At 45.3% G+C, this 19,306-nt stretch overlaps 1 protein-coding gene across 4 annotated transcripts in view; it reads right to left on the reverse strand.

Annotated features, from left to right (window-relative positions):
* Positions 1 to 588: 588 nt before the first annotated feature.
* The window catches only part of homer2 (homer scaffold protein 2), a 59,440-nt gene continuing 40,722 nt past the window's right edge, over positions 589 to 19,306 (reverse strand). For all 4 annotated transcript variants that reach the window (XM_048615838.1, XM_048615839.1, XM_048615837.1 and 1 more), the window contains exons 5-9: positions 10,255 to 10,394; positions 7,413 to 7,569; positions 4,701 to 4,811; positions 2,580 to 2,660; positions 589 to 1,580 (exon numbers count right to left, since the gene is read on the reverse strand). In XM_048615838.1, coding sequence (XP_048471795.1) covers positions 1,392 to 1,580; positions 2,580 to 2,660; positions 4,701 to 4,811; positions 7,413 to 7,569; positions 10,255 to 10,394 — 678 coding nt within the window. In that variant the 3' untranslated portion in view covers positions 589 to 1,391. The remainder of the gene's footprint in view (positions 1,581 to 2,579; positions 2,661 to 4,700; positions 4,812 to 7,412; positions 7,570 to 10,254; positions 10,395 to 19,306) is intronic.

The following is a 19,306-nucleotide window of genomic DNA, read 5'->3' on the forward strand; positions in this document are numbered from 1 at the left end:
CTGCACCCCCTCCCTATCCCTTTCGCCCCCTCCAGCCCCTGCACCCCCTCCCTATCCCTTTCGCCCCCTCCAGCCCCTGCACCCCCTCCCTATCTCTGTCGCCTCCTCCAGCCCCGACACCCCCTCCCTATCTCTGTCTCCTCCTCCAGTCCCAGTCTTGAGGATGTCTGCACTTATCAAAGTGTAGCATTTTGTTTACACCTCAGTTGATTTTCTGGTTTTCTGTGATAAGAGGCTGAAACAGGAATTAATATTCAGCCTTTTCTGGAATCACCTGTTTGTTACTGGAGGAGTGTTGAGTGAATCAGTTATGCACTGAATCACCGCAGGGAATCAGCACCTACACAATCCTGGATTAGAACTGAGCTTCCTCAGCAGCCTCCCACTGCTTGCTGGTAAAGAATCAAGAATGGTCCAACCACTATACTTAGCCTATTGAAAAGCTTTTTAAATAAAGCATTTAACCAATTAAAGGCAGGACTCAGCACAAGAACAATCCACCTTCCAAGTTTCTCAGCCCAGTCCCAAATGCACCAACACTATGTATATACACACACTGCATGATGAAACCCGAACTAAACAGACTTGTAAAATATAATGTCAACATTTATTCCTGTCAATAAGAAACAAACATTAAAAACACACTCAAATCCGCAGCCTGTTTTTCTGTTCTCCAGAACTCTCCAAATACTCTCAAGTTGTGCTTTCAGCATCATTTGTACAATCAGAAAATGAAAGTTTCTGCTCAAAACTGATCACACAAACGATACACTTCAAATTCCAAACCCTTATGCCCACTTGGCCTAGTTGATGGTTCAGGACAGAAATCTCTAGGAATCAAAGGTACATTTTCCAAGTGTGCAGAAACTCAGGAGAGAGCTCATAAAATTGTATTTTTGTCATTTTCTTAACAGATCTGGTTAATTATTTATAAAAGGTGAGCAAGGTGTCAAAAGAGGGTTTGGCCAGGTGATCACATGACCAAATTTCCAGGAATATGTGCGGATTGAGTTAGCAAGGAATTCATTCCCACATCAATTACTTGCTTTTCTTGCACACAGACACTTAGCATTCAGTTATTGATGCGATCATTTGTATTAGGCTGAAATAATGGAAATTTGTGCTTAAAGCAGCCTCACCTGAATTTGCTGCAGATTCATCTCCCTCTCCAGCTTTAACCAGGTTAAAGGTATTTTTAGCTCATGGGTCAGGGGTCAGGTCAAGGACACTAGTCACTCTGTCCATCCCCAAATCTCCACCTTTGAATCCCCCATAAACCTCCAGCCCCTGCCCTCATGACCCAATCAAGCCCCTCCCATCCCCAACCTTACCCGCTTCTCGATGTTACAGATGTCACTCTCTGTTGTCACCCCCCAAACCCCGCCCCATCCTCAATTGTCCATCCCCAATTTGGCCAGGCCTTGTCGGAATCCATGAAGCTCATCAATTTTTCCATCCAGAACTTCCAGAAATGTTGTCAACTCTTTCTTCAGATCACTCTGTTTCTGCTGACTTTCTTCAATATTTGTCTTTAATGAGTTTGCTTTGTTTTCCAGCTCCTTGTTTGTACTCTCTGCAGTCTGAAACCAGAGAGAGGACAAGAGAGTAAGAGACGCTGCCAGGATCGTACTCTTGAACTGAGTGGTTTTGCTTGGCCATTTCAGAAATGACATTGCTGTGAGTCAAAGGATAGAGTTCCTTTCCTAAGATAAAGGGCATCAGTTAACCAGCCAGAGTTTTATGACAATTTATCATTGTTACATGGTCATCGTTCCAGATATTTCAATGAATTCAAACTTCAGCATCACATCCCCAAAGCATTAGCTTGGGGCTGTAGGTACTAAACCAGTGACATTCCCATTACACCACCATAACATTGTGGAGGGATACAGCGTCTATCTACGGCAGTGTCTGGGGCAGGGACGCAGGACATCCTGAATATTACGTTTCTCTGGCGACAGGTCTGACTGTGAGAAAGATCTGGGAACACAGTCACGATAAAACCAACAAAAGCTTTGAGTTTAATCACAGAAGAATTCAAAACAAATTTACCTCCAGGATGTGTTTACTTTCTAGGTCAGCTTGTTGTTTATTAATTGTGATCATTATTACCTCGGGCACCCCATAACCCACAGAGTACCATCCATCAGGAGCCAACATTGACACTGGAAAAATGTAAACCCACTCCAAGTAAGGGGCATTTTAAAAAAAGCTCAGTTTTAACATACAGTTCGAACCACAGCAGGGAAGAAAGATAGACACAGAGAGAGAGAGAAAGCGACAGAGACAGACAGAGACAGAGTGTGAGCAGTGTGATAATCATGCTGCTTGTTACAGAATTGTAGCTGTTGCTGCCTGTGGCTGTGAGAAAAATGGAAAGGGTTTGTACTACTATAGAAAGTTTCATAAGCTTCCCAGCAATACATAACTTTCAAAATGCAATATCTGTTGTAGGAAAACATCAGTCAATTGATACACACAGCAAGATCCCACAGACAGCAGCTTGTTTTGATGTTGTCTGAGGAATAAATATTGGCCTCAGGACACTGCCCACCCGCCACTAAACACACGCACTCTACCTGGAGACGTTCCCTCAAAGCTTCACACTCTGCCAGGAGCTGGGGAATGACCTGAGCCTCCTCCCTCAGCCTCTCCAACTCCTGTGGGGAAAACAAAAACAGAAATACTTTTCCACAAACAACTTAGCATCACAGTAATCACATGCTCCTGGGTTGCATGGAAACTTCCAGAATATAAACTGATGGAACTATTACTCTGAGATCAGTAACCATCAAACATCAAGTCTTAGCCAATCATCATAACGTTCTTCTTCGTCTGAAATAAAAACAGTGCAGTAATGTCTAGCAGGTCAGTCAGCACCTGTGGAAAGAGAAACAGTTAATATTTCCAGTCTGTGATCTTTCATTAGAATTCAAAATTTATGCAAGTGTTTGATAAAGAGGGGCATGGGGGATGGAAAGGACAGAAGAAATGTTGTGTGGTTGAGTGAAAGGTAGCAGCAATTAAATGCCAAGAGGACTGATGGTGCACCGTGAAAGAGGGCAATAAGAAAGAAACATGGTGAGTCTCGAGAAGCAGAAAATGACAAAGACAGAACAAACACCTGTTTTCTGAACAAATGGGAGCAATGGTTATGATGTGAAATAATTGAACCGAGTGTTGAATCTAGAAGGCTGTAGCAGGTCTAATCTAAAGATGAGGAACTATTTTTTTTAAGATGCTGCTGAGCTTCATTAGGGTAAATCTGGGCTAATTAAAATAACAGTTGATCTAAAACACAATCTCCTGCATGGAGGAGTCCTGATAAACGATCACCCATCCTACATTTAGAATAGAATAGAATATCCTTTATTGTCGTGTGTACTCCAGTACAGAAGTACAGGAGTACAGTGAAAAGTTTTTACAATGGCTGCCTTTAATGGTGCCATCTTAGGTACAAGTACCTAGATACAAATCTTGGATACAAAACAGGAATAAAAGGAAAAATAGCATTACTTACGCTGTCTAAAAACTAAGTTAGAAATAAGATAATTATTACAGAATTATAAAGGATTGACATGTCTGGTAAAGAAGTTCAAACAGCAGCAGCTCAGCATGTGGTCTGATCACCGTACCAGGTCCCCAGTCCAACACCTGTCCCGCTCCACGCTGGCACTCAGCTGCACCAAGGTAAGGTGCATTGCACCAGGACCTGAGTTTCCCCTCGGTCTCCCCATTTGCAGAGGAGACTGCTTTTTGAGGAGTCAGCACATGCTTCTTAAGTGAAAGAAACATCATTAAATTGCTGTTTAATCTGAACAGAGTATTTGAGGCTGTGGACAATAGTAACGGAGGAAATAAAATGGAAGGTACAGTCAAGATATTGGAACTGCATTGAAAAGTGGATCAGGGCTGGTGGAGGGACAAAAACCATTGGAATGATGGGAGTGGATGGGAAGATGTGTTTGGTGGTGACATTACACTGGAGCCGGGAAGCTGGTGGGGTGTAAGCAGATTCTTTAAATTAAACTCAATACAGTTTTGATTCCTAGAATACCCCTCCGTGAAATGCACAAAGTATTTTCCCTCAATAATCTGCAGCAGATTAATTTATTCCATTCTGTCTGTTGTTTTCATGGCTGCTCCAAACAGCAACCCCCACACCCCGCCCCACCCCCCTCTTCCCCAGGCAGAAATACCACCCCACAGTTCATTCTGGGGAAACAGATGCCTGGCTCTCTATATGTTCACACAGCACCCAACACACTCTCCCTCCCATGTGGGGCAGTTAGCTGCCAGCACAATGCTAGACAGCCCCATCTTTCAACCTGGGGACAGCACCCACTCAGCGCAGTCACATTGTGCTGCGGGTCCAACACCATTGGGTGAGACTGAGAGCCTCCAACCATGTGAGAGAGTGTTCAGTCTGTCAGTGCTGGGCCAGTTTAAGAGGTGACAGACCAGAAACTTATCTACCACATCTTAACTGACTTTAGCACCAGCTCCTACATCTCACACCTTTCAGCTCCTGCCCTTTATAGGGGTGTTCACAGACAGACCCTGTACGGATTCTCTCACCATCATAAGGATCAGCTACTGGAACCAGCAAAGTTTAGTCCTGGCCTGGGCACTGGGGTGATGGCAAAGTGAAATGCTCCCACATAAACAGCTTTCCCTGTTAAGAGATTGAAACCACAAACCTGCTCCTTTTCATGAATGTCAGTCTCTAGCTGTTTCACAGTTCGAGTCAGTCGTGTGTTCCTCTCTTTCTCCAGATTGAAGTCAGCACACTGAGCCTCAAGCTCCATCATCTGAGGGTTTGAGATGGAAACATCACAAAGGAGGAAATCACCTTCCTAATTCCTCTCAGTCACTTTTTTAAAAGTATTTCACATTGGGCCTAATTTTAACTCTGTGGGAAGGGATGGATTTTCAATGAGTTAAAATCTCACCCAATGTGCATTAGAAGAATTATTGAGTTGACCTGGATCCTCAAATATCAAATGGCAGTCACTGCAGTCTAACAATTGAGAGATATGTTAGTTGTGAAGGAATTAAAGATTTGCTCACTGGGTACAGACCCTCACCCTAAACAAATCACTGGAACATTAACAGAAGTATATGTTTTGGTTAATCATAGAATTCCTTCAATACGGAATGAGGGCATTCGACCCATTGAGCCCACCCTGACCCTCCAAAGAGCCTCCCACTCAGATCCACCACCTTAACCTTATCCCCATAACCCTGGATTTCCCATGACTAATCCACTTATCCTGCACATCCCTGAACACTATGGGCAATTTCCCATGGCCAATCCACCTAAGCTGCATGCCTTTGGACTGTGGGAGGAAACTGCAGCACCCGGAGGAAACCCATGCAGACACAGGGAGAATGTGCAAACTCCACACAGGCAGTTGCTCACGGGTGAAAATTGCACCCATGTCTCTGGCACTGTGAGGCAGCAGAGCTAACCACTGAGCCACCATGTTGCCCAATAAGCTCTTTTATCATCTATAAAATTTTAGGACAAAAGCAAAATAAAGCAGATGCTGAAAATGTGAAATAAGAAAGAGAAAATGCTGGAAACACTCAGCAGGTCAGGCTGTAAGTGTGGAGAGACAAACACAGAGGGACTGGGATGCAAGCTGTTTGACTGACAGGCAGAATCAACTGAGGAAGAGTCTGCTCATGCGTCAACTGACCAATGACAGAAGAGGGGCTTGGGGCGGGGACGATCATGTGATAAAACTTCCGGGAAAGCCCCAGTTGAAGTTGGGAATTGATATATGGCAGGAATTTGGACTGAGTTCCCTGAAGGGTAATTACTGCCAGCTGCCCCCTTCCAACCTCACTACATCTGAACATCAACTTCACCATCAGATAGAATTATCGAATTATTACAGCATAGGAGGCCAATCAACCCATCATGTCCATGTTGGCCCTCCTTTGGAGCAATTCACATACTGCCCCAGCCCTGCCCACATCCCTGCACATTCATCCTCTTTGGATTTTTCGAATGTTTGGAAACTGAAAATGGCATTCTGTCCCTAACATCTGTACCAGCCAAATGATGAGCCACCCAGGCTAGTCCCACTTTCCAGTATTTGGTCTGTAACCCTGCAGGTTATAGCACCTGAGTTTGACATCCAGGCAACTTTGAAATAAGTTGGGGGTTTATGCCTATCAGGCAGTGAATCCAGACACTATAATAGCCTTTGAAGAAAAAAGATTTTCCCCATCTCCCCTCCAATCCTTCTACCAAATCACTTGAAATCTATGCCCTCCCAGTCACTAATTTCTTTGAGAAGCTAAACAGGTCTTTCCCATCCTCTCTACCCAGGCACCTTAAATTTCCTACACCTCAGTCAAATCCCCACTCTGCCCCTTCTGTTTCAATGGGAATAAGCCTAGTCTATCAAAGCTTTCCTGATAGCAACAGCATTCTAATCCAGGCAAAATTCTTATAAATCTCCTTTGTCCCTTCTCTAATGCAATTACATCCTTTCAATAATGAGATGACCATAACTTCATCCAGTGCTCAGGTTGTGGCTTAACTGATGACTTCTACGTGATCCAGCAGAATCTCCCTGTTCTTACATTCTATACCTTGGTGAGTAAAGGAAAGCATTTCATGTTCTCTCTTCACCACCTGCTCCGTTTCCTTCAGGCTTAGCACTAAAACTAGTTGCAGAATGTTCTGGAACAGTATGACTGGCAGCTGTGGGTGTTTCTTATGGCTCCATTTACAGACTTGATTGGGAAACTCCCCATGTAGCTTGGCCACTGTGATCCCAGCTTAAACCTCCAGAAGGTTTTGTTCATTTTTCTCTGAGAACAATTCAAAACTGCAGAGAGTTCTCCACTCTTCCTCCATTTAGCCCAACAACCCTTCGATGTGACAAAATATCATCATATCTGAAAATGGATTTCCCCCGAAGACCTAGTGGGTCTCTGAGGGGATCTTTCACCTTCGGTCTGGGCTCAGTGGTATTGCTGACTCCCCCCCTGTAAGTGGGAGAAACAGGGATTTCCAAACGGTGCTCTGACTGAGGGCCATGAAACATCTGGTTCTGCAGAATCAGCCACAAAGAGCAGAACTTTTCCAGTTTTGACCAAGTGAAATTCTTGATCTGTTGTTTCAGACCAAGTGCTGACAGGAAGGAAAGCTCCTTTAGCTGGTTCAGATCTAGTCTTTATTCGCTTTGAGCAGGATTGCAAGGCCATGCACCCCCCCCCCCCCCCCCCCCCACCCCTCTACTCTAGTACACAGCGTGGAAATGAATTTTTAATTCCCTTAGTGGCTCAGCCAGTGAAACTGATAGATTAGAAGGGAGACTTTGCTGAACAGGAAGAGAACTGAGAATCTCCAACCCATCTCTATCCCCATCATCAGCAAAAGCACGATTACTAACCTTCTGCCGGAGCTGCTCTCCTTCTTCCTTACACGCCAACAGTTGTTTCTTCCAGTGTTCTACATTATTTGTTGATTCCTGCAATGCAATACTGAGTCGAGCGTTGTTCTCTCCCAAGGTTTGGAGTTCCTGCTCCCATTTCTTGGCAGCAGCAGGTCTAAATGGAGAAAAACATGTCACAATTTCATCCCTTCAATCTCACTTTCTGCACTCTCAGTATCTGTTATAGCACCCTAAAGATTCAGATCTGAATGAAAACAACAGGAAAAGCAAGCCAGGCTTTAAACGTCAGCCATTGTCACCCATAGCCTCATTCCTCTTGTTTCCAAACTAAGTTCCTAGCGGACCCGACCCAGTATGACACAGCAAACTGTGTACAAGCTGCATTCACTTTATCTGTAACGATTCCCTCTGTGTAATAAGGCCAGTGGATCCTCAATTAGATTATCAAAGGATCAGGTCTACAGCTGTCCACATCGCGCTCTCTCCTCGGACCTAGGGCACAGTCTAGGCAGCAGAGGAGCTCTGATGCTCGAGAGAGACCACTCAGGGCCTGGTCACTACGATGGACAGGTTGGATAATTAACATGGAGGCAGATTCACAACAGCCAAACACTCAGTACAGAGATTCAAGGGGCTTCGAGTCACTGAAGTCTGACATATTCATGAAAATGTTTGGGTGCTATTGAACTTAAAGTGTTTGATCTTCAATGTCTGATTGGATCTGAATCCAGAGTGGCCTATGATAAGACAAGTGTAGATGGGACGGGAAAATGGAGCAGGCGACAGAGAGTGTTCCAACTTTCCTTGTTCAAGAAAGGGACTAGGGATAATCCCGGAAATTACAGGCCAGTTAGTTTTACTTCAGTGGTGGGCAAATTATTGGAAAGGGCTCTGAGAGATAGGATTTATGATCACTTGGAAAGGCACAGTTTGATTTGTGATAGTCAGCATGGATTTGTGAGGGGTAGATCATGCCTCACAAGCCTTATTGAATTCTTCGAAGAGGTGATCAAATATGTGGCTGAAGGTAGAGCAGTGGATATGATATACATGGATTTAAGTAAGGCGTTTGATAAGGTTCCCCATTGTAGGCTCATGCAGAAAGTAAGGAAGCATGAGATAGGGGGAAATGTGGCAGATTGGATTCAGAATTGGCTGACCCTTAGAAGACAAAGGGTGGTAGTGGATGGAAAATATTCAACATGGTGCTCAGTTACGAGTGGTGTACCACAAGGATCAGTTCTGGGTCCTCTTCTATTTGTGATTCTTGTAAATGATTTGGATGTAGGAGTGGAAGGGTGGATTAGTAAGTTCGCGGACGATACGAAGGTGGAAAGGTGGATAGTGCAGAGGGCTGTTCTAGGTTACTAAGGGACATTGATGCAGAGCTGGGCAGATGGAGTTTAACCCTGAAAAGTGTGAGGTGATTCATTTTGGAAGGACAAACTTGAAAGCAGAATACAGGGTTAAGGGAAAGATTCTTGGCAGTGTGGAGGAGCAGACGGATCTTACGGTTCATGTCCACAGTTCCCTGAAGGCTGCCACCCAGGTGGATAGATTTGTTAGGAAGGCGTATGGTGTGTTAGCTTTCATTAATAGAGGGATTGAGTTCAAGAGCCGTGAAGTTATGCTCTAGCGGTACAAAACCCTGGTTCGGCCACATCTGGAGTATTGTGTCTGGTCTTCTCATTACAAGAAAGATGTGGAAGCATTGGAAAAGGTGCAGAGGAGATTTACCAGGATGTTGCCTGGAGGGAAGGTCTTACGAGGAAAGGTTGAGAGAGCTGGGGCTTTTCTCTTTAGAACAACGAAGGATGAGAGGTGACTTGATAGATGTGTACAAAATGATCAGAGGTATAGATAGAGTGGACAGCCAGAGACTTTTTCCTAGGGTGGAGGTAGCTATTACAAGGGGGCATAGTTTTAAAGTGAGTGGAGGTAGATATAGGGGAGACATCAGAGGTAGGTTCTTTACTCAGAGAGTGGTCGGGGCGTGGAATGCATTGCCGGAGAGGGTAGTGGAGTCGGCCTCATTAGGGGCATTTAAGCGGCTATTAGATAGGCATATGGATGATAGTATAAGGTAGGGGTGGAGGTTAGATAGACCTTAGGATTAGGGTAAAAGTTCGGCACAACATCGTGGGCCGAAGGGCCTGTACTGTTCTATGTTCTATTTCTACTCAAGCAGGTTAAGGGTTAGAATATTTCTGAAATTCTCAGCAATATGTGGGTGATTCAAAGGACGTTTATACACAAGTTCCAGGAAGAAACAGCTGCTTGATTTAAAAGGAAATAAATAGCAAAGTCTGAACCTGTTGAAAGGTCATTGACCTGAAACATTAAACTCTGCTTCTCTCCACAGATGCTGCCAGACCTGCTGAGTATTGTCAGCAATTTCTGTTTTTATGTCAGATTTCCAGCACCTGCACTAGTTTTTTTTTTGTTTTTCACAAGGCCAGAGAGTTTATTGGGAGATTATTGTTGGGAGTAATAAGGTGATGGTAAAAACTTACAATGAGTTTCTCGATGATTGTCACAAATGTACTTGAGGATTGATTATTGAGGCCCTTCCACAATAATCAGGGAGAAATCAGCAAGAAGTCTTTATGAGATCAGAATGGGAACAAATCACTGAATGGGATTCCCAGAATGAAGCAGAGGATCAAAGATCTACAAAGAGTAGATCATGTAATCTCCACCAGCACAGTCTCAGCCCAGCAGTACCTGTGTGTGTAATTACTGTGCAAAGCCTCTTATAGCACCCCGTGCTGCAGGCATGTGCAGGCCTGACTGATCCCCTGTCGTTCACTCTCCTGTTTTATGGAGCGATTCATCTCACCCTTGAGTTGAGACTAATTTGATCCGGTCATTGTCATTCTTCAGGAGGCTTTCAATCGGAGGAGGACGAGTTGCTTTCTCATCGTCAGTTCCATTCACACTTGATGCTTGTGGAGAAGATGGGGTTTCATGGCTGGATTCCTAAATTGGTTCAGAAAGAAGTTAGAGGGAGAAATTCAGGAACAGATGCAGTCCTTAAACTTTGAGCCTGACAAAAACAGGATGCAGAATTTAAAATACGTTTGGTCCAACTGAGCTGTAATGGGTTTATGCTCCACATCTGTTTCATTCAAACCTTCTTTAAACTTAGAAATGTACAAAATAGGAGCAGGAGTAGGCCATTCAGCCCCTAGAGATTTCTGTGCTATTCAATATGATCATGACTGATCATCCGACTCAGTCCCCTGTTCCTGCTTTCTCCCCATACCCTTTGAACCCTTTTGCCATAAGAACTATATCTGACTCCTTTGAAAACGTTCAATATTTTGGCCTCAACTGCTTTCTGTGACAGAGAATTTTACAGGCTCACGCTCTCTGGATGAAGACATTTCTCCTCATCTCAGTCCAAAATGGTTTCCCCACTATATCCTTATAACGTGACCCCTAGTTCTAGACTCCCCAGTCACCAGGAACATCCTTCCTGTGGTTAGTTCTAGTCCTGTTAGAAAATTCTAAGTTTCTATGAGATCCTCCCTCATTCTTCTGAACTCCAGTGAAAATAGTCCTAACTGATCTAGTCTTTCCTCATATGTCAGTTTTGCCATGCCAGAAATTAATCTGGTAAACCTTCACCACACTCCCTCTGTAGCAAGAACATCAAAATTCCACATAATACTCCAGGTTTGGTCTTGCCAAGGCACTATTCAGTTGCAGCAAGGCATTCTTCTCATGTACTCAAATCCTTTCACAAAGGTCAACTTACCCATTTGCCGTCCTCACCACCTGCTGCCCCGAATGCCTACTTTCAGTGACTGGCGTACAAGGACACCCAGGTCTTGTTGCACCTGCCCCTTTCCCAATCTATCACCATTCAGATAATAACCTGCTTTCCTGTTTCTCCTACCAAAACGGATACCTCACATTTAGCTTCATCTCAGCTCATCAGCTTATCCCCCAAATCTTTTCAAGCTGTTTGTTTGGAAGCCCATCCACCACCTTCAACATTCTCTCCCTCCACCACTGATGCTCAGTAGCAGACATGCATACTATGTACAACATGCACATTTGCAACTAACCAAGGATCATTCAACTGGACCAAACTCACAGCCTCTACCATCTACAAGTACAAGAGCAGCAGATACATGCGAACACCACTCCCTGGATGGTTCCCTCCAAGCCACTCACTATCCTGACTAGGAAATATATAACCATTCCTTCAGTGTCACTGGGTCAAAATTCTGCAAATCCCTCCCCAATGGCATTGTGAATCTACACCACAAGGACTGCACCAGTTCAAGAAATTAGCTCATCACCACCTTTTCTGGATGCCAAGTGACAGCCAGGTCACAGAGAAAGGATCATTCAAAGGAACAAGAAGCTCTGACTGAGAACCTGATCCCAGAACATGGCAATGCATGAAACCCTCTGTCCTTACCTCACCATGCAGTAGGACAGGAGAATGGGAGAAAAAAAAATCGCCTTGACAGCATTCCTAGAGCTTCTCTCTGATCAGTTGTATCCTCTCTTTCTGTGTCTATCCAGTCCGTTCTCATCCCTCAAACCCTCCAGTCCAGATCATATTCTCACTAATCTCCTTCGCATACTCTCTAATGCAATTACATGCAACCTGGTATTCTATACCTCAGCCAATAAAGCAAAATATCCCAAATTCCTTTTTAATCACCGTATCTGTCTGCCCTGCTACTTTCAGGGATTAGAGAGGATACTGCCCAGGGCCCCTGACTATAAACACCCTTGCCTTCCTCAACAGCCATGGATGTATCTCAGCCAGGGTTGCAAATGTATCCATTTTTAAAGCTGCTAAACTCTCTAGCACCTTCTGTCTCTCTCACAATATATTAGTTTATTCTAATACTTCACAGTCCTCTATGCTAATACCTATGCCAGCTCATCCTTTTCCTTCAATGTAAAGTATTCACTGAGGATTGTATCCACACCTTCTGAGTCTGCACACAGATTACCTCAATAGTCTCCAATGAATCACACTCTTTCCTTAGTTATTGCTTTTTATGCTCTTATATCTCTTGCTTTTTATGTATTTAGAAAATCCCGTTGGATTTTCCTTTATTCTACCTTCCAATGCCCTCTCATGAACTTTCTTTGCTTTCCCAATTTACTTTTAAATTCCCCTGCACTTTTTATACCCCTCTAGGGACTCTGCCATATTGAATCCCCGATATCTGCAATAAGCTTCTTCCTTAATCCTAACTGTTATGTTCCATGACATCCAGAGTTCTCCGGTCTTGGTCTCACCTTTGTCTTTATGGGAACAGATTTGCCTTGTACTCTTGCTATTTCCTCCTTGAATACCTGCCACTGCTCTGACACAGTTTTAACTACAAGTAGTTGCTCACAATCCACATTGATCAAATCATCTTATCCAAGTAAAGTTTGACTTTTCCCAATTTAGAACTTTATTCCCAGCCCACCCATATCCTTTTCCCATAACAATTCTAAGTCTAACTGAATTCTGGTCACTGTCTCCAAAATGCTTTCTTACAGAAATGCATATCCATCTGTCCAGGCTCATCTCCAAATATTAGATCCAGGACTGCCCCTCCCCTGTGGGTTTTCCATGTACTGGCTAAAGAAAAGTCCTCCTGGATGTAACTTAAGAATTTTGCTCTCTCCTTATGTTGCACACTTTATTAATATCTGGGTTGTTAAAATCCCCTATTACTATCATTGTATCAGTACACTTCTTACATTCAAGAAATCACATGACATCAGATTATAGTCCAACAGGTTTATTTGAAAACACAGCTTTTGGAACATAGTCTCTTAGGTGAAGTGAGAAAGAAGCACACAGAACACAGAATTTATAAGATCAAAGAGTCACACAACTGATGAGGATGTATTAAACAAACCTAAGATGCTGTTAAATCTTTAATCAGTTGGAAGGTTTTAATTGATTAATATGTATATGTAAATTCCCAAATTCCTTTCAAGTCACTGCCCTGAGAGAACTAAAGGTTTTATCAGTGTAAGGAAGAGGTGACATTTTAGGTCAGGCAATGCATGTTAGGTGAGAGGCCTTGTTTAGAATCTGTTAGTGTTTTGGTTTGGAGTCAGATTGGTTTTATTTCCAAAGTAGGAATTTATAAAACACCATATTGACTGATTGTCTATAAATTGTATGCTTTTTGAACAAAATACAATTTCACCCCATAGATTCGTCTCTGTGTGTGTGTGTGTGTGTGTGCGCGCGCGTGTGTGTGCGTGGAGAGAGAGTGTGTGCATGTGTGTGGAGAGAGTGTTTGCGTGGAGAGAGAGTGTGTGCGTATGTGTGCGGAGAGAGAGTGTTTGCGTGGAGAGAGAGTGTGTGCGTATGTGTGTGGAGAGACAGAGGTCTACAGAATTATGAGAGGCATCGAAAAGGTGGGTAGTCAGAGGTTTTTTCCCAGGGTTGAAGTTTCAATTACAAGGGAGCACAGGTTCAAGGTCAGAGGGGGAAATTTTAAGAGAGATGTGTGAGGGATGTTTTTCACACAGAGAGTGGTAGCAGCCTGAAAAGCACTACCAGAGGAGGTGGTGGAAGCAGTAACACTGAAGACAATTAAGAGGCACCTAGCCGGGTACATGAATAGGGAGGGATACGGTTCGAAAAATGGCAGGTTTGTTTTTACATGAATTAGGGCATGATGGTCGGCACAGGGCCGAAAGGCCTGTTCCTGTGCTGTACTTTTTCATTTGTTCGTGTGTGTGTGTATGTGTGTGTGTGTGTATACAGTGTGGTGGGGTCACCTGCAGTGCGACATGAACCTAAGATCCTGGTTGAAGTTGTCCTCATGGGGACCGAACTTGGCTATCAGCCTCTATTCGGCGACTCTGCGTTGTTGTGTATCCCAAAGTCCACCTTGGAGGACACTTACCGAAAGTTCTGAGGCTGAATGTCCTTGACTGCTGAAGTGTCTCCACCTCCCCCAACAAACCTCCACCCCACCCCACAACGCACACACACACTCTCTCTCTCTCTCCCCCCACACACACACACTCTTTCTCTCTCCACACACACACACACACACACACACACACACACACACACACTCTCTCTCTCTCCACACACACACTCTCTCTCTCCACACACACACACACACACACACACACACACACACACTCTCTCTCTCTCCACACACACACACAAACACACACTCTCTCCACACACAAACACACACTCTCTCTCTCACACACACATACACACACACTCTCTCTCTCCACACACACACACACACACTCTCTCTCCACACACACAAACACATTCTCTCTCTCCACACACACTCTGTCTCGCTCTCCACACACACACTCTCTCTCTCGCTCCACACACAAACACGCACTCTCTCTCTCCACACACAAACACGCACTCTCTCCACACACGCACTCTCTCTCCACACATGCACTCTCCCTCCACACACGCACACTCTCTCTCTCCACACACACACACACTCTCTGTCTCCACACACACACACACACACACACACGCTCTCTCTCCACACACAAACACACACTCTCTCTCTCCACACACACACACACTCTCTCTACACACACACACACACACTCTCTCTCTCCACACACACACACACACACACACACACACACTCTCTCTCCACACACAAACACACACTCTCTCTCTCTCCACACACAAACACACACTCTCTCTCTCTCCACACACAAACACACACACACACACTCTCCACACACACACACTTTCTCCACACACACACACACACACTCTCTCTCTCCACACACACACACACTCACTCTCTCTCCACACACACTCACACTCTCTCTCCACACACACACACTCTTTCTCTCTCCACACACACACACAATCTCTCTCCACATACACACGCTCTCTCTCTCCACACACAGACACACACACTCTCTCTCCACGCGCACACACACACACTCTCTCCACGCGCGCGCGCACACACACACACACACACACACACACACTCTGTCTGTCTCCACACACAAACACACACACTCTCTCTCCACACAGAAACACACACACTCCTCTCTCTCTCATCAGTTGTGTGACACTTTGATCTTTTACTTATAAATTCTGTGTTCTGTGTGCTTCTTTCTCACTTCACCTGGCAAGGGGCTACACTCCGACAGCTTGTGTTTTCTAATAAACCTGTTGGATTATAACCTAATGTCGTGTGATTTCTGACCTTGTCCAACCCAGTCCAACACCGGCACCTTCACAACATAGATTCAAGAACAGCTTCTTCCCCACTGTTATCAGACTGTAGCTGTAACACCATATTCTACATTCTATTACCCTGATGTACTTATGTAAGGTGTGAGTTTGTGGATAATACACAAAACAATACTTTTCACTGTATCTCAGTACATGTGACAATAATTAATCTAATCAAATTGCTGAAATTTGTGTTTATATTTAGAGTCATAAAATCATAGAATCATACAGCATAAAAACAGACCCTTCAGTCCCAAATTGTCCACACCAACCAGGCATCCCAATCTGGCATAGTCCCCTTTACCAACATTTGGCCCATATCTCTCCAAACCCTTCTGATTCATATACCAATCCAGATGCCTTTTAAATGTTGTAATTGCACCAGCCTGCACCACTTCCTCTGGGAACTCATTCCATACACACATCACCCGCTGTGTGAAAAAGTTACCCCTTGAGTCCTTTTAAAACTTTCCCCTCTCACCTTAAACCTACGCCCTCCAGTTTTGGGCTCCACTACCCTGGGAAAAAGACCTTGGCTATTCACCATATCCCTGCTCCTCATTATTTTATAAACCTCTATAAGGTCATCACTGACCTCTGACGCTTCTACATCTCTGTGATGTGCAAATCAAGGGCCTGAGCTCCCCTGACTCCTCCTTACATAGTATTCTTGTTCACATCAAACAACCAGAACCCCTTAACTCTATCAAGTACAGAAATTTGGTTTGTAAATTATATAACAGTAATTATCTATGCAAAGTTTTAACGTTGGACTTACAGTCCTAACTTAAATCAATATTCAGTCACAAGGACATCTTGAAAAACAACCCACCTCCCACCCACAGCCTCCAAGCTCATCATTCCCCAAACCCGCACCGCCCGTTTCTATCTCTTTCCCAAAATCCACAAACCTGACTGCCCTGGTCGACCCATTGTCTCCGCCTGCTCCTGCCCCACCAAACTTATCTCGAATTATCTCGACTCCATTTTCTCCCCCTTGGTCCAGGAACTCCCCACCTACATCCGTGACACAACCCACGCCTTCCACCTCCTCCAAAACTTCCGATTCCCTGGTCCCCAACACCTCATCTTTACCATGGACGTCCAGTCCCTATACACTTGCCGATGGCCTAAAGGCCCTCCGCTTCTTCCTATCCCGCAGGCCCGACCAGTCCCCCTCCACTGACACCCTTATCCGCTTAGCCGAACTGGTCCTCACCCTCAACAAGTTCTCTTTCAATTCCTCCCACTTCCTACAGACAAAGGGGGTAGCCATGGGTACCCGCATGGGCCCAAGCAATGCCTGCCTCTTTGTAGGTTACGTGGAACAATCCCTCTTCTGTACCTACACTGGCCCTAAACCCCACCTCTTCCTCCGTTCCATCAATGACTGTATCGGCAGCGCCTCGTGCTCCCACGAGAAGCTCGAACAGTTCATCCACTTCACTAACACCTTCCACCCCAACCTTAAGTTCACCTGGACCATCTCCGATACCTCTCTCTCCTTCCTGGACCTCTCTGTTTCCATCTCTGGCAACCAACTGGAAACCGATATCCCTTTCAAGCCCACTGACTCCCACAGCTACCTAGAATACACCTTCTCCCACCCACCTTCCTGCAAAAATGCCATCCCCTATTCCCAATTCCTTCGCCTCCACCGCATCTGCTCCCAAGATGAGGCATTCCACTCCCGGACATCCCAGATGTCCTCCTTTTTCAAGGACCGCAACTTCCCCTCCACAGTGGTCGAAAATCCCCTCGACCATGTCTCTCGCATTTCCCACAACTCATCCCTCACACCCCCTACCCGCAATAACAACCGAAACAGAATCCCCCTCGTCCTCACGTACGACCCCACCAACCTCTGAATCCAATGCATCATCCTCCGACACTTCCGCCATCTGCAATCCAACCCCACTACCAAAGACATTTCTCCCTCCCCACCCTTATCTGCTTTCCGGATGGACCACCCTCTCCGTGACTCCCTTGTCTGCTCCACACTCCCCTCCAGCCCCACCACACCCGGCACTTTTCCCTGCAACCGCAGGAAGTGCTACACCTGCCCCTACACCTTCCCCCTCACCCCGATCCCAGGGCCCTAGAAGATCTTCCACATCAAACAGATGTTCACCTGCACATCTGCTATTGTGGTATACTGTACCTGTTGTTCCTGATGTGGCCTCCTCTACATCAGGGAAACCAAGCGGAAGCTTGGGGACCACTTTGTGGAACACCTACGCTCAGTTCGTGACAAACGACTGCACCTCCCAGTTGCGAACCATTTCAACTTCCCCTCCCATTCCTTAGACGACATGTCCAACTTGGGCCTCCTGCAGTGCCACAATGATGCCACCCGACTGTTGCAGGAACAGCACCTCATATTTCGCTTAGGAACCCTGCAGCCCAATGGTATCAATGTGGACTTCACAAGCTTCAAAATCTCTCCTCCCCCGACCGCATCCCAAAACCAGCCCAGCTCGTCCCCACCTCCCTAACCTGTCCTTCCTCCCACCTATCCCCTCCTCCCACCTCAAGCCCCACCCCCATCCCCTACCTACCAGCCTCATCCCGCCCCCTTGACCTGGCCATCCTCCTGGACTGACCTATGCCCTCCCTGACTCCCCACCTACACTCACCTTTACTGGCTTCATCCCCGCCTCTTTGACCTGTCTGTCTCCTCTCCACCTATCTTCTCCTTTATCCATCTTCTATCTGCCTCCCCCCCAACTATTTATTTCAGAATCCCCTTCCCCTCCCCCATTTCTGAAGAAGGGCCTAGACCCGAAATGTCAGCTTTCCTGCTCCCCTGATGCTGCTTGGCCTGCTGTGTTCATCCAGCTCTGTACCTTGTTATCTCATATTACAAAGATGGTGGTGTTGGACATCTTAAAATGCTTAAAGGTGGGTAAATCCTTGGGACCTGATCAGGTATACCACAGAACTGTGTGGGAAGCTGGGGAAGTGATTGCTGGGCCCCTTGCTGAGATATTTGTTTCATCGATAGGCACAGGTGAGGTGCTGAAAGACTGGAGATTGCCTAACGTGGTGCCACTATTTAAGAAAGGCAATAAGGAAAAGCCAGGGGATTATAGACTGGTGCGCCTAACATCGGTGGTGAGCAAATTGTTAGATGGAATCCTGAGAAACAGGATTTACATGTATTTGGAAAGGCCAGGACTGATTAGGGATAGTAAACATGGCTTTGTGTGTGGGAAATCATGTCTCACTAACTTGATTGAGTTTTTTGAAGAAGTAATGAAGAGGATTGATGAGGGCAGAGCAGTGGATGTGATCTATATGGACTTCAGTAAGGCATTCAACAAGGTTCCTCATGGTAGACTGGTTAGCAAGGTTAGATCACATGGAATACAGGGAGAACTAGCCAACTGGATAAAGAACTGGCTTGAAGGTAGAAGACAGAGGGTGGTGGAGGAGGGTTGTTTTTCAGACTGGACGCCTGTGACCAGCAGTGTGCCAAGAGGATCGGTGTTGGGTCCACTGCTTTTTGTCATTTATATGAAATGATTTGGATGTGAATGTAGGAGGTATGGTTAGTAAATTTGCAGATGACACCAAAGTTAGAGGTGTAGTGGACAGCGAAGATGGTTACCTCAGAGTACAATGGAATCTTGATCAGATCAGCCAATGGGCCAATGGGCCAAGGAGTGGC

This window comes from Rhincodon typus, chromosome 33 (genome assembly GCF_021869965.1).
Source record: "Rhincodon typus isolate 14 chromosome 33, sRhiTyp1.1, whole genome shotgun sequence".
NCBI classification, from domain to species: domain Eukaryota; kingdom Metazoa; phylum Chordata; class Chondrichthyes; order Orectolobiformes; family Rhincodontidae; genus Rhincodon; species Rhincodon typus.